Source organism: Sceloporus occidentalis, unplaced genomic scaffold (assembly GCF_023333645.1).
Source record: "Sceloporus occidentalis isolate IW3139 unplaced genomic scaffold, rSceOcc1.0.p SCAF_59, whole genome shotgun sequence".
Lineage (NCBI taxonomy): Eukaryota > Metazoa > Chordata > Lepidosauria > Squamata > Phrynosomatidae > Sceloporus > Sceloporus occidentalis.
This window is the reverse complement of record NW_028317039.1, coordinates 2,566,655-2,581,233: the sequence shown is the minus strand read 5'-3', so window position 1 is coordinate 2,581,233 and position 14,579 is coordinate 2,566,655. Positions and strand designations below refer to the sequence as shown.

Genomic DNA, 14,579 nt, shown 5'->3' with positions numbered 1-14,579 from the left:
TTATGTTAATTGGTACAAGTTTCTTGCAAGCTTCTCCAGTCTCTCCCTGTATTCCACCCTCTTGTAGTTGGTAGGGCTGACTCCTTTGAATCCATATATGGCCCCCCACCAAGCAGCAGCAATCACAGCAGTTGAATCACTGTCACCTCCATGGAAGAAGGCCCGGTGAGCAAGTTCTGTCCAGTTATTGCCTGACCCAAGGAAGGCATCATAAGCGATCATTGGGGCATCATGACCACTGCTGCCACCCCAGCCACTGTAGCTGACTTTACTGTAGAATTCATCTCTTTCCTCCACACCGTATTCTTCTGGGAACCTTGGCTGAGACTTACCGTCCATTAACCCTCTTTCTTTAAGATAATAATTCCACTGGGTTTCAAAGTAAGCCCTGAAAAAAAAAAAAAAATAAAGTTTATGAAAGGTAAAAATACATTAAAGAAGAAGGCTCCATTATTAATATGTTTCTGTAGTCTTTTATAGTTTTTAAGTTTAAAAATACCAATTTTCTGCCCAAAAAGGAAACTTTTCTCCAGGCAGTCTAACTTCTGATTACGATCAAAAATGTTGAAACACACAACACATCCTGCCTTATTTAATATATTGATAAAAAAATGGAAAAATATTGTGCTTATACTGTATCATATACATCATACTAGGGCTGCAACTAACGATTATTTTAATAATCGATTAGTTGGCCGATTATTTTTTCGATCCATCGGATAAAAAAATGCAAATTGTTTTTATTTAAAATAATGTAATAAAAAACTTAATTTACACTTTCATCTCTATCATAATGGCATTTCACCTTCTTATTTTACTGATATAATAATAAAAGCTACAAGAACCCAAACACAGTGTTTCTCAAACTAGGTTTTAATACAAAGTTATTAGTAAATATTAATTCATATGTTAACTATTTTTCATATTTAATAAAAACTATGAGAAAAAAGCCTTGTTTATATTTTCTTTTATTTACCAAACTGCCCCCAGTTATGCACATCTGACCCCCAGCTTGCCACTCTGCCCCCAGATATGCCTTATACCTCCTATATGCCAGAGATTCCACTGTGCCCCCGATATGCAGTATACTCCTTATATGCCAGTGATATGCAACTGAGCCCCGATATACCTTATACCCCCAGATATGCCTAATATCAATATGCCTTATTTCGATATGCCACTGTGCCTCGATATGCCTTATAACTTCCAACATGCCACTCACCCCCATTTATGCCTTATACCTCCCTATATGCCACTGTGCACCCTGGTATGCCACTCTGCCCCCCATAAATGCCCTGCACCACCCTGAAATTCATTATACTCCCTGATTCACCACTCTGCCTCCCCCAGATATGCCACTCTGAAATTCATTATACCCCCCATACACCACTATAACTGACCCATACACCACTCTGCCTCCTCCCCATACACCACTCTTCCTCCTCCCCCCTCCCCATACACCACTCTGCCTCTCTCCCGACTCCCTGGTGTTTTGTGAACCTCCTTTGCTGCCTGGCACTTTCACTGGAGCTTCATAGAAGCCCCAGCGGAAGTGAAGGGGAGTAATGGAGGCTGTCTGTGCACATCGCGCAGACCCCCACCAGCTGACAGAGAGGATGATCCTCTCCAGGAGACCTGGATTCTCTGTCAGCCGGTGGGGGGTCTGCGCGATGTGCACAGACAGCCTCCATTACTCCCCTTCACTTCCGCTGGGGCTTCTACATCATGTGATGCTGGCGCTGCATGGTAGAAGCCCCAGCGGAAGTGGAGGGGAGAGGCGGAAGTTGTCCGTGCGCATCGCACAGACACCCACCGGCTGACAGTGAGGGGAATCCAGGTCCCCTGCAGCGTTGTGTTATAATCCGATCTGTTTTCATTATCGATTAGTTGTTGCAGCCCTACATCATACCAGGCAAGCTTAACATTTTCAACCATCCATACTGCAAATTTTACAAGCATGTGTTTTGCTCAAGAAACAATAGGTCAATAATTTTTGTGATAACCAAAGAAAAGCTGTATTGAAATAATAAGCAATATTGGTATTATCGACCAAGGCATAAGCTATACAAGAGTTTAGGCAAGAGGAAACGTTCGGGGTCCTCAAGAGGAGATGCTGGAGACCAATGGCAGGAGCGGCAAAAGGATCAGGCAACAGCGTGGTCAATAAACAAGCTGAGGTCTCTCCACTCCTACTATACTAACTGCCTTTTCCCCTACAACCGAAGAAGAGATACCCACTCTTCTTTCTTCCTCTCACCCAACAACCTGTCCCCTTGATCCCATCCCTTCACACCTCACAAAATCTCTATGTACATCCCTTGGTCCATCCCTTACCCACCTATTTAATCTTTCTCTATCATCTGGAACTGTACCATCTGTCTTCAAGCATGCGCTAATCACACCCATTCTAAAGAATCCTTCCTCAGATCCCGTCTGTTTGACTAACTACCGCCCTCTCTGCTTCCTTTTACCTCCAAGCTGCTTGAATGGATTGTGTACAATCGCCTCACTAACTTCCTCTCCTCTAATTCCCTCCTTGACCCTCTACAGTCTGGTTTTAAACCCCTTCACTCTACTGAAACAGCTCTAACAAAAGTCTCCAATGACTTGCTCTCTGCCAAAGCAAAAGGTCACTTCTCTATTCTAATACTACTGGATCTGTCTGCTGCTTTTGATACTGTTGATCACCACCTTCTTCTAGACTCACTTGCTTCTACAGGCATTTGAGATACAGCTCTCTCCTGGATCTTCTCATATCTGTCTAACCGTTCCTTCTCTGTCAACTTCTCTGGCAAGACATCATCGCCCCTTCTGCTTTCGTTTGGTGTCCCCCAAGGTTCCTTGGCCCTCTGCTGTTCTCTCTTTATACTTCCTCTCTTGGCAAACTAATCAACTCATTTGGCCTCCAGTATCATCTATATGCAGATGATACCCAAATCTACCTGTCTTCTCATGTCCCGTATTACCAATTGCTTGGTCTGCTATTTCTTCATGGATGTCACAACGCTACCTGAAACTTAATCTTTCTAAAACTGAACTCATTATCTTCCCTCCCTCCATCTCCACTCCACTACCTGAATTCTCTATCACCATTAACAACACGACTATCTCTCCTACTAACCAGGCCTGATGCCTTGGGGTCATCCTTGACTCAAACCTCTCCTTCATCCCTCACATTCAGTCCCTCGCCAGATCCTGCCGCTTGCACCTAAAAAACATCTCTCGTATCCGCCCATTCCTCACCCACGAATCCACAAAAACTCTGGTTCATTCACTTATTTCCCGTCTTGACTACTGCAACACTCTTCTGGTTGGTACTCCACTGTCTCGACTCTCTCCTCTACAGTCTATCCTAAATGCCGCTGCTAGGCTCATCTTCCTTGCACATCGTTCCTCTTCTGCTTCCCCCCTCTGTGAAACCCCCCCACTGGCTCCCAATCACCTTTAGAATTAAATTTCGAATCCTGGTACTGACATATAAGGCCATCCAGAATACTGTTCCTCCATACATTTCTGACCTCCTTAGCAAATACTCTCCTACGTTCTTCCCACTGGCTAAGGCTCTCCTCTTCACTTATCACCTCTTCATTTTCCCGTCTACAAGATTTCACTCGAGCTACCCCATTTCTCTAGAATCTACTCCAAAGAAATCTTCAGCATTCACCCTCCCTCCCGACATTCAAGAAACACCTAAAAACCCACTTCTTCAGAGAAGCATACCATCTTAGCTGCTAGAACTTCCTTGTCATCGATATGACCACCACACTACCTCTCACCCTCTCTATGCCTTATGTTTGTCACCCCATTTCCCTCTAGATTGTAAGCTTGCGAGCAGGGCTTTCTCCACCAAATGTATCGGTCTGTCAATTCTTGTCTTGTCATATCCCTTGAATTTATGTATTGTATTAAGAGCTGCGAAAAGCGTTGGCGCTATATAAATAAAAATTAATAATAATAATAATCAGGACAGGAGAGTTCAGGATAATCCAGGAGATAAGCCAAAGTCAAAACACCAGAAAAGCCATAGTGCTGCAAAACGGCCACTAGATCTGAGGTAGCGAACAGTCATAGGAGCTCAATACACGAGCACCATCTCCTGCCACTGCATGGGTTTTATGGGTTGCCCCTCACTGACTTCTGGCTCCAGCCCATGCATTAGCATGGGGACCTCCTCCACAGCCCCCACCAATGAGATGCGCCCAGCGGAGGACCAGACACGCCCCCTACCACGCCATTACCTGGAGTACCTCGTGTCTCGCAGTACGCGAGGCTGGGGATGTGGCCTAGGATGCCGTATTTGTCCCGTTTATGGAAACATCTGACAAAATGACCTGTCATACAGGGCCCCAATGGTGCTGGGAGTGATTTCGGGGACAAGAGGATACATCTGGGTGATCTCTGGGAGTTACTACAGCTCTCTTGGTGAACCCGTTACAATCTCATATGCCTGGTATTTTCATTTATTTTGGCACTTACAGGCCAAATGACGCGCAATACCCCACATGCATGCATAAGTAATTTTGACAGATCACTTTACTGGGCCTACGTCTCATTTGAGACAGTTATAGTTAGATGTTAGGTTACAATACTGTTCAGTGTTAGGGATGATTAGGTCCCCGGCTAATCGTTGATCGCCTCCTAAACTCTTTTAAAATGAGCTTGTGCCACCATACACTGTATGGCTGATGTTGACGCCCCCTGGGAGCAGCCAGATATGGGCCCCCGATGCCGATCTCGGTGTTGCTGAATGCCTCAAGGCATTACAGCAACACCATTTAAGTGAAGAAAGTGATCGCAGATGAAATGTAACACTAAATGGCGTTTTGTATAAACCCTATATTAGGTATTTATTGTTACATACTTTTTATTTCTATATGCTTTACATTTATATATAAGAGAGAAAAAAGTAAATTAAGCTTTTGAAACTCCCTTGATAATGTTATAACTTGTTTATTTCTATACATTTAATATTCAGGATCCCATTGTGTGCATTAACACTACAAAAGAACGGTCTACAAACTCACCAATTTGTTAGATTTTCCTCCACATCATGACCAGACTCTACAATATAGGCCTTAGCCTTCGGCAAAACATCCAGGAGACCTTTGCCCCATTCATGAGGAGGCTTACGATTTATAGCATATGAGGTGAAAAGTGCAGAAGCAAGTGATCCCAAATACCCACTTGGATGGTGGTGTGTCATCCTGCCACTGTCTATGCTGACTCTGATCAAATCCGGCAGCTGTTCTGGTCGTGGAAACCTAAGGCCTATGCACATGGCTCTCATTGCTGCACCACAACCTCCAGCTGTTGACTGATATGGAAGTTTCCAACCATTTGGCAACTCAGGTTTCAGGCGTTGTGCATTAGACATACAGGTGTTGCCTATACAGAAAAAAAAGATATAGGGTACAATCCATGAAAAAATAAATATATGGTATACAACAGAGTAACATAAAACTTACTCAATCTCCCTGGGTCATCATTAAATGTGATAATGATGTGTGAACAGTTTGCTAAGATCTTAAGTACTTTTCCTAAGGAGCTTTAGTAACTCCAGCAGAGATTCAAAAGCTAACTGTCCTATTTACCAAAATTAGCTAAATTAGGGATTTGAATACTAGTAAAACTAGGTACACATGCTGACTGTGTTACCTCTGGGTTGCTATGGAACAAAAATGTAACTGTAACAATCTCATTCTAGCCTTTGGTCATGCTAGAGAATAGATCACTCACAATGGCTTAATAAGATAGACAAGGTCATTATTAGGGGAGGTGTCTATAGTAAGGACAGGAATGCCTACTGAACATGCACTCTGCAAAATATTTTGTGCAATTATATTACAGAGCCATTTGGCAGGGTCTGCTGCTCTGCCAAGACATAAATAATGAGTGGAAGAACCCAAATAACACCAAAGAAAGGCAAGTTGCTTATTAGCTACATCCCTTGAGTGATCAATGTTCTGCTCAGAGTGGGATCTCCCATAAAAATCATTATTCAAGATCCTGGATACAGTCTTAGGTTATCTGGAATGAACAATAAATGGTATTTGTTATGTTACCTGGTTCTCTGCCTTCCATATCAAACATACACTCCTTGTATTTTTTTGCCAACAAAGGATAAAGCATGGCAGGTTCGATATATTTGCCTGCTTCCACAAGCGCTTCTGCTGTGGCGATGTGCATTACAGTATCATCACTCACTATCATTTTCTCCACATCAAGATGTTCCAATCCACCTAGCTCGGCCAGCTCATTATGAATCATCAGTCCATCTCTGCAAAATTCCCATTTAGCATTATTATAGCCAAGGGCATCTCCAGCTGCGCTAAGAACCATTGCAGCTACATAATTCTCCACCAACCCTGAGCACATGCTGGTGCAGAAGAAAAATTTATTGAAGAGACCTGTGAATAACAACTGAACAAGGAAAATAAACAATCAATACCATCTTTTCATACACAACATACTTTAGATTGCAGGCTCGCAAGAGCAGAAACCTCTTCTTCTGTACTAGTATATTAAGGTTATTCCCAGTTTTAAATTATCTTTGTACCCTTCTCTTAATTAGTTGATCTTTATTCTAAGGATAAGCCACTCAAATTCAAGACTACTGACATGTATGGGTAGCTGAATATGAAGCAAGATTTCGAGAAGCATAAATTATTATTATAAGACTATTCTTCTTTAATTGATGACAAGTAGGTTTGCATTAACCCTCCAAGAACAAGAAACAACCAAAATACTAATACACTACTTTGTGATATCTCACTTGGATTATGAAAACTACCCTTCCCTTCACACGCTTTTCAACACTTAAGACCCCCTTATACCGTTATCACCCTGTTTTGCCTTAATCTAATTTTAAATGTTCACTAAAAAACCCACAGCAATCAAATCACCCTCATCCAAGAAGTCCTCTTTGTGCTGTCTCACGTCTCCCTCAACCACTGTTCCTTAACACAATATAAATACATTTTTGGAAGTCTATTCGCATTCTTAACCCTTTAAGATGATAAGCAATAGCATACTAAAAAGCAAACTTTTAAATGTTTTATCTAGTCTAAAACTGTAACACATTTCAATCTTGAATGATTCTGTTTTCCAAAATTAAACAGGCAAGCTTTTTTTGTCTTTGTGGTAAAAGGAATCCATAATTTCTGGAATTATGTGGGCTATTAGCACTACACAGAACATTTACTGTTATCAGGACAAGACATGATGTAACCACTTTATATAGCAGCGCCTAAATAAAATGTATTTACATTTTAAGAATACCGCTATATTCCATTTATAGTGGGATTGATCTATGAGAAAATATTTTCTGTTATAATCAAGATTAGCTGAGTCACTAGGGAAAAAGTGTCAGCTCTTTGGTTGTTTTCTCTGGGACAAGCAGCTACGGCATTTCTACATGAATTCCTATACCCGACCCTTTCTTGTTACCATGTTTTACTTACATCTGAAATATCACTGGCTGGTGTTAAGTATAGATATTTAGCTGGAAGTTCTATTCAGTTCCAAGGCTGTAAAATACCTTCCTTGTGGGCTGAATCCTTGCCCGTGGCCTTGAAATCCCTCTCTACAGCATGAGCGTGCATATCACTCCAATACAGTAATACGCCTTACTATTACTATATAAAGATTGCGCGTCCCCTTGCATTCCCCTTCTGGGAGGGGAGCCGAGGTATGAGGGCCTTTGCTTCGGCCAGCATTGCACACACCTCCCACACGTCTCTGTTGCCCCTCTTCATGTCCCTTTTTCCTAGGGGCTGAAGCTGCTTGCTGGGTGTAAGTGTACGACAGTGTTCTATATCTCTAAATGCCACAAAAGCAAATTACCCCTATTTAGCCACTCCAAAGGCTAAGAGTGAAACTACAGATGACAACTAATGACAACCTTTGGTTCTTGATAAGCCACATAATTGCATTGTCATACGGGTGGTGTATGGCAGAAACGGGCTACCTTCCAAAATAAATACAGAGCTGTAGAGAAGCTTAGAAGTGCCTTTTAATCTAGAGAGTCTAAAACCTATTAGCCGCCTTGGTGATCATAAGAAGCGCATACATTACACAATTGTTATGCGGTAAAAACTGACTGTAGTCACCACTAACTGCCACATTCAAACAAACATTTCCTCACCAGGAGCAGCCCTGTTATTCTGCGTGGACGGGGGTCATCTCGTCTCATGTAGAAAGTGAAAGTAAACCTAATGGGCTCAATAAACGGGTTCATCGTCCTCTACCTAGCGGTGTCATTGCAGTTTTCGCAGCGCCATCTAGTGATTACAGATGTTAGTTACCTAACATGGCACTACAACGGGGCAGTTAGGCGAGTCATTGCATCCAGCTTGTCCGACTAGCTGACGCTCACTCTCGAGCAGGGCTGCCTACAACTTCCGTCCGACTCCTAACCCACCCAGGATCTCAGGAAACGTTTCATGACAACTCCCGTGCTTAACACCCCACCCTGTAACCCTGGGCGCATCAGCGGGAATAGCTTCCTCACCGTCCATATGGTGATCTGCCTTGCCGTGAATGACTTAGTAATTCCACAGACAGGGCCCCCCAAGCCAAACGCCCATCATCTGACCCGACCGCTAACGCGATGCTTTGATGCAGGTCCAAACTGAAATCTCTGGTCTCGTGCTACCCCCAGAGAATGCTAACTGCATAGGGGGCTCCTGTGGCGACCACCTTTATTTTGTTGCAGGTTCTTCGCTAGCGCCCGCCCGCCAACATAAGACTTACCATCCTGGAGCGTGCGAGTGCCAGCTGTAGATCCTCTTGTACAACTTAAACATGAACTCTTGCCATCAGAGTTTAAGCGTAAATTGAATTATTTATTAACACTGCCTGTAGCGTGTGTAGTTTTGACAACTTCGTGACCATCTTAATCTTTCCAAGCTGTAAAAAACCTGATACACTGACACTGTAACTTAAGTAGCATGTGGCGTGCATGCAGTATAAAACAGATCAAATAAATAGAGACACAAGTCATTGGATAGAAAATGTCGTGGCTCTATATGCGGAAACACGAATTTAATATTAAACATGAATAACAGATAATCATTCAAACTTTATCGCGATCTGCACAATAAAACAGAACCCACCAACACAGAAAAATCCCCCCAGTTACTGCTTTGCCGCGTAACCCTTACCCGATAAAAAAGGAACCACGACAAATAAGTATTAGGGTGAAGGAGGAAACCGCTACAAAAACAAACTGTAACCACTTCCCTTCTCGCGTAAACAAGTGCCCTCGCGACTAACGGCTACCTGTCATCCAACCCAGTAACTCCTGGCTGCCCAGCACCTAAGCGGAACGGTTCATCCGCTGGGCACCCTAACGGATAAATAAAAACGACTCTCGAACTTAACTGTTTGATCTTCGTGGAGCTGTATAAGCCTCGGAGTAATCTCAAACCAATTTATTCTCACATAAGGAAGCAGCTGTTGCAACAACTCCGAGACGTCACTGATTTTCAAACCTCGGAAACCAAACATAAATACCTCTCTGCTTGTACATACTCGCCTCCAGTCATGTGTTATGTTTAATACTCAGTTGCGCTTGTGATTGGAGGCTTCAGGTTGGAAGTTTAACCCCTTCGTGACAAAGGCTGATTTTACTTTTTGTACCCTTCGTGACAATGGCCGTTTTAACATTTCTGCGCTGCTCGTGTTTAGCTGTAATTTTCTTCTTTCCCGTTTACTGAACCCACACACATTAGATATTGTTTTTTTCAGGACAAGAAGGGCTTTCTTTAGATGACATTGTTTTGATTGTATCATATTATTTACTATTAAAAAAAGTATAAAATATGGTGAAAAATTTAGAAAAAAATGACTGTTTCTAACTTTTAGTTGAAAAATCTTTTACTCATCTATAAAAGGTAATAAAAAAACCTGCTAAATAGATTCTACTATTTGTCCTGAGTTTAGAAATACCCAATGTTTTTATGTTTTTTTGCTTTTTTCTGCACGTTATGGAGCAATAAGTACAGGTAGCGTTTTGCTATTTCAAAGCCATTTTTTCCAAATCTGGTAATTCTTCCCTCCATGTGCCATTTCGGGTATCTTTGAAGCCGGCCAATGCAATTTACCCCATCAAATCATATATTTTTGAAAACTAGACAGCCCAGGGTATTCCAAATGCTGGTATTTTAACCCTTTCCAAGCACTTATTCTACCATCAGCCTTTGTCAAACTTTATGGTAGTATTTTTTTTGCATTTGTTTTTTCACACACATTTTACTTTAGGTATGAATAAACAGGTTCTGGTATATGTCACTATCATAAAACACCCCAATATGTGTTTAGCAACATCTCCTGAGTACAGCGATACCTCACATGAATGATTTTGCCTGGCTGTTTGGGGGCAAAAGGGCCACATTTGGGGCATGCGCATTTTTCAATGTTGAACTTTGGCATTTGGGGATCCACTGCCCATGCCCTATTTGGTACATCTTTGAGCCGGGCCATTTCAGTGTGCCCAATAAAGCTATATATTTTTGAAAACTAGACACCCCAGGGTATTTCAAATGCTAGTATTTTAACTCTTTCCATGCACCATATCTACCACCAGTCTTTGTCAAACTTTGTGGTAGTCATTTTTTTGCATTTGTTTTGTCACACACATTTTACTTCGGGTATGAATTAAAAAGTTCTTGTATATGTCACTATCACAAAACACCCCAATATGTGTTCAGCAACATCTCCTGAGCGCAGTGATACCCCACATGAATGATTTTGCCTGGCTGTTCGGGGGCAAAAGGGCCACATTTGGGGCATGCGCATTTTTCAATGTTGAACTTTGGCATTTGGGGATCCACTGCCCATGCCCTATTTGGTACATCTTTGAGCCGGGCCATTTCAGTGTGCCCAACAAAGCCATATATTTTTGAAAACTAGACACCCCAGGGTATTTTAAATGCTGGTATTTTAACTCTTTGCATGCACACATTTTACCACCAGCATTTTTTCAAAGTTTGCAGTAGTATTTTTGTGTGTGTATTTTTCCCACACACACCTACTTTATGTATGAATTTACAGCTCCTGGTATATGCCGCTGTCACACAACACCCCAATATGTGTTCAGCAACATGCATGGGTTTGTCATTTTTGGGGGGAACTAAAAGGCCACATTTGGTACGTGTGCATTTTTCTAATTGGAAATTAGATGTGTGGCCATCCTTCCCCCCCGTGTTAATTGGGACCTTGTTGAACCCGGCCAATTCAATTTACCCCATCAAATCATACATTTTTTTAAAGTAGACACCCCATGGGCATTTAATATGCCAGTATTTTAACTCTTTCCATGCGAGAATTGTTTTAAGCTAATATGCTAATTTTAGGACTTGCTCACAAAAATATATTTTTTATATATATATATTTTTTTTTTGCCTTTTTTTAATTTTTTTTAACATTCTTTTTCAACTTGAAGGTTCCCCTGATAGTGACATCAGTGGGAAATTATTTTTACATTTTACTGTTTTTTTACTATTTTTTTTCTAATTATTATTAATTTTATTTTATTTTTAATTTATTTTTTCTAATCACACTGTGATTAGAAAGCTGAGCTCCATTGACTTGCATGGTTGAATGCAGTACCTATATTCAACCTGCAAGTGGAGCCAGAGTTCTCTAGAGGGTCTGGAGACCGTCTAGTGAACTTTTTAGACTTTATTGTTTTTCTTTATTGAATTTTCCCGGACCGCCGCCATCTTGCTGATGGCGAAGATCACCGGCAGCTGCGACTGTGACCGCTCTCCGGAGCGGTCACAGTCCATCCAAAGGTAAGTGTTTGGTGTCGCTGGATGCCTCCTGATCGAGGCATTCCAGCGACACCATTTAAGTTTAGGAGGCGATCGTTGATCACCTCCTAAACGCTTTTAAAACGGGCGTCCGCCGCCATACAAAGTATGGCGGATGTTGACGCCCCGGGGAGGGGCCAGAGATGGCCCCTTTGTGCCGATAATGGCTTTGCTGAATGCCTCGAGGTTGAGGCATTACAGCAACGCCGTTTCGGTGCAGAAAGCGAAAATAGATCGCTTTCTGCACCCGTTTAATGACGTGCCGGTCCTGGCACGTCATTTGTCGTTATCGACTTGAATTTCCATGACGTGCCCTGACCGGCAATTGTCATCAAGGGGTTAAACTATCAGTGACAGAATATACTCCCATTGATGTCATTGAAAGTACTGACAGCAAATAATTCACAGCTTAAACAGCCAAGCAGTAGCAAGAAATTTCAGCCCATGGAGAAAGGAGGAAGATTTTTGGTAGGCAGAGAAATCCAGCCAAATTTATTCAACTGCATGTCCAGATTACGGAAATATCCAACATACATAGTTTTTTTTTTGGTTTTGTGGACATTACAGGTCAAAAGTTGAAACATGCCAGTATATCGGATCAGGGTATTTTTCTAGACGTATGCTATACGTGAAGCAGCTTAGCAGTCCCCAAGGACAACATGTTCCTATAAACCTATACATTTTTGTAAAGCAGACGACTTTTTAACCCTGTGAAAATCTAATCAAAATTCGGGGGTCGTCTTATACGCCGGACTGGAGAATAACGAATCTCTAGGGGAGGGGCGAGCGGAGAAGCTGCATCCCCTGGGCCAGTCCTCAGGGCCGCGCCGAGGTAGGTGCAAGATCGTGATCTCCCCAACTAGCCCTGATCAGCGGGCGCCCTCTAACTAGCCCAACATAGGGGAGCTCGAGGCCTGGCAGGGTTAGGATACAGATCCCTCGCAGCGGTGCAGGCGACCTGCGTCCTACTCTCCGATACGCTCAGACAACCTCCCCTGCCGGCACTTTCCACGTGGGGGGTGCCGGCACGGGAGGTTGTCTAAGCGCATCACGCAGACGTTCACCGGCAGCGGCGATGCGCGTAAACCCCCACTCGGTGTGCTTTAACAATCTCCCTTGCCGGGAATTCCCACGGGGGGAGTCCCGGCAAGGGAGATTGTTAAAGCACATTGTGCAGACGTGCCAGCAGCGGAGGTTGTTTACGCTCGCCGGTGAACGTCTGCACGGTAAGCTTTAACAATCCTCCTTACCAGTGCAGAACAGTATACAACTTGTATACAAGTATACAAGTTGTATACCGTTCTGCGTAGAATAGATGTCCCCTGCCGGCCCCGCAAGACACCCGGGAGTCTGCACTGGTAAGTCTAGGGGAGGGGGGCACATCTCGGGGGGGACACAGAGTGGCAGCATATCTTGGGGGACACACACAGAGTGGCAGTGTGTGTAAAGGCAGGAGTGTGTGTGGTGAGGGCAGTGTATAAATGTGTATGTATGGACAGGCGTATGTTAGTATGCGTAGATATATATATATATGTGTGTGTGTGTGTGTGTGTGTGTGTGTAAGGGCAGTGTATGTATATATATATGTCTGTGTATGGGCAGTGTATGTGTATATGTGTGTAAGCTGGTGTGTACGTGTATATGTGTGTAAAGGAAGGGGTGTGTGAGGGCAGTGTATGTCTATACATGTGTGTGTGTGGACAGGCATATGTTAGGGAGAGCTGACCCACCCAATCCAAGCAGGCTTTGTATACAACAACCAGCCAATCACCAGTAAGGTACATCGCTTGCCGTGATTGGCTGGTTGTTGTATACTGGGTAGAGGGGTAGTCTTATACGGCGAGTATAGCCCAAACTCTACATTTTAACTGGAAAAGTTGGGGGGTCGTCTTATACGTCCAGTCGTCTTATACGCCGGAAAATACGGTATTTCATCTATAGAATTTGGACCCTTTTTTGAAGGCATTTGGCCACCAGTCAGACTCCGCCCCTGCTCCCTTGCGATGCGCAACTGCTGCTGTAGCGCTTTTACATTCAGTCAGTCAAATAAAAAATCACATAAAGCAACACAAAAGGAGAAGAGGGCCTTGCTCTTGCAAGCTTACAACTGTAAATGTCTGTCTCCGGGTGACCACATCAGCCATGTTTTCCAGGACATGTATACGTTTTTCATATTGATGACGAGCATATATAAAATGCTGCCCTGCAGTATGTGGGATGTATAGACTCATGGAAGGGAACCATACTGCAAGGCACCACTTTATATGGTCTGGTCAGCAATATGTAAAAATTATATGTGTCCTTGAAAACATGGCTGATGTGGTCACCCGGAGACAGACATTTACAGTTGTATAGAATGATAGCAGTTATGCTGTACCACCGTCAACGTCTGGCTCGGTGTATAGTGATAGTAGTTATGCTGTTCCTCTGTGATGTCTGCCTCGGTAGATAATGATAGTAGTTGCTGTTTTTATGTGTGTTGTGTGTGGGGTGCCACATACAGGATCTGCCCCGGGTGCCAAATACTCTAGGTACGCCCCTGTGTCTGCGGACCTAATGCAATCTGCGTTGCAGGGAGCGTCTTCTCCGTGATTGGAGGTCAGCTCTTGCGTGGCAGCATGGGCATGAGTTCCCCGGAGAGCGCGTCAGCACTCACTCAGAGTGAATCCTGGAGCAGACACGAATAACAGTGGTGGCCAGCGGTGACAGACATTTGAAAAAAAATACTATAATATTATTTCTATACATTTTAGTTGTGTTAATTCC

General features: G+C 43.1%; 1 protein-coding gene across 1 annotated transcript; it reads right to left on the bottom strand.

Annotated features, from left to right (window-relative positions):
• LOC149287543 (ADP-ribosylhydrolase ARH1-like) lies at nt 1-6,375 on the bottom strand. Its single transcript, XM_089492783.1, has 3 exons — nt 6,063-6,375; nt 5,025-5,385; nt 1-388 (listed from the first exon to the last, which is right to left on the bottom strand). The coding sequence occupies exons 1-3, from the start codon at nt 6,373-6,375 to the stop codon at nt 1-3; spliced, it is 1,062 nt and encodes a 353-aa protein (XP_089348909.1).
• Nucleotides 6,376-14,579: the final 8,204 nt, after the last annotated feature.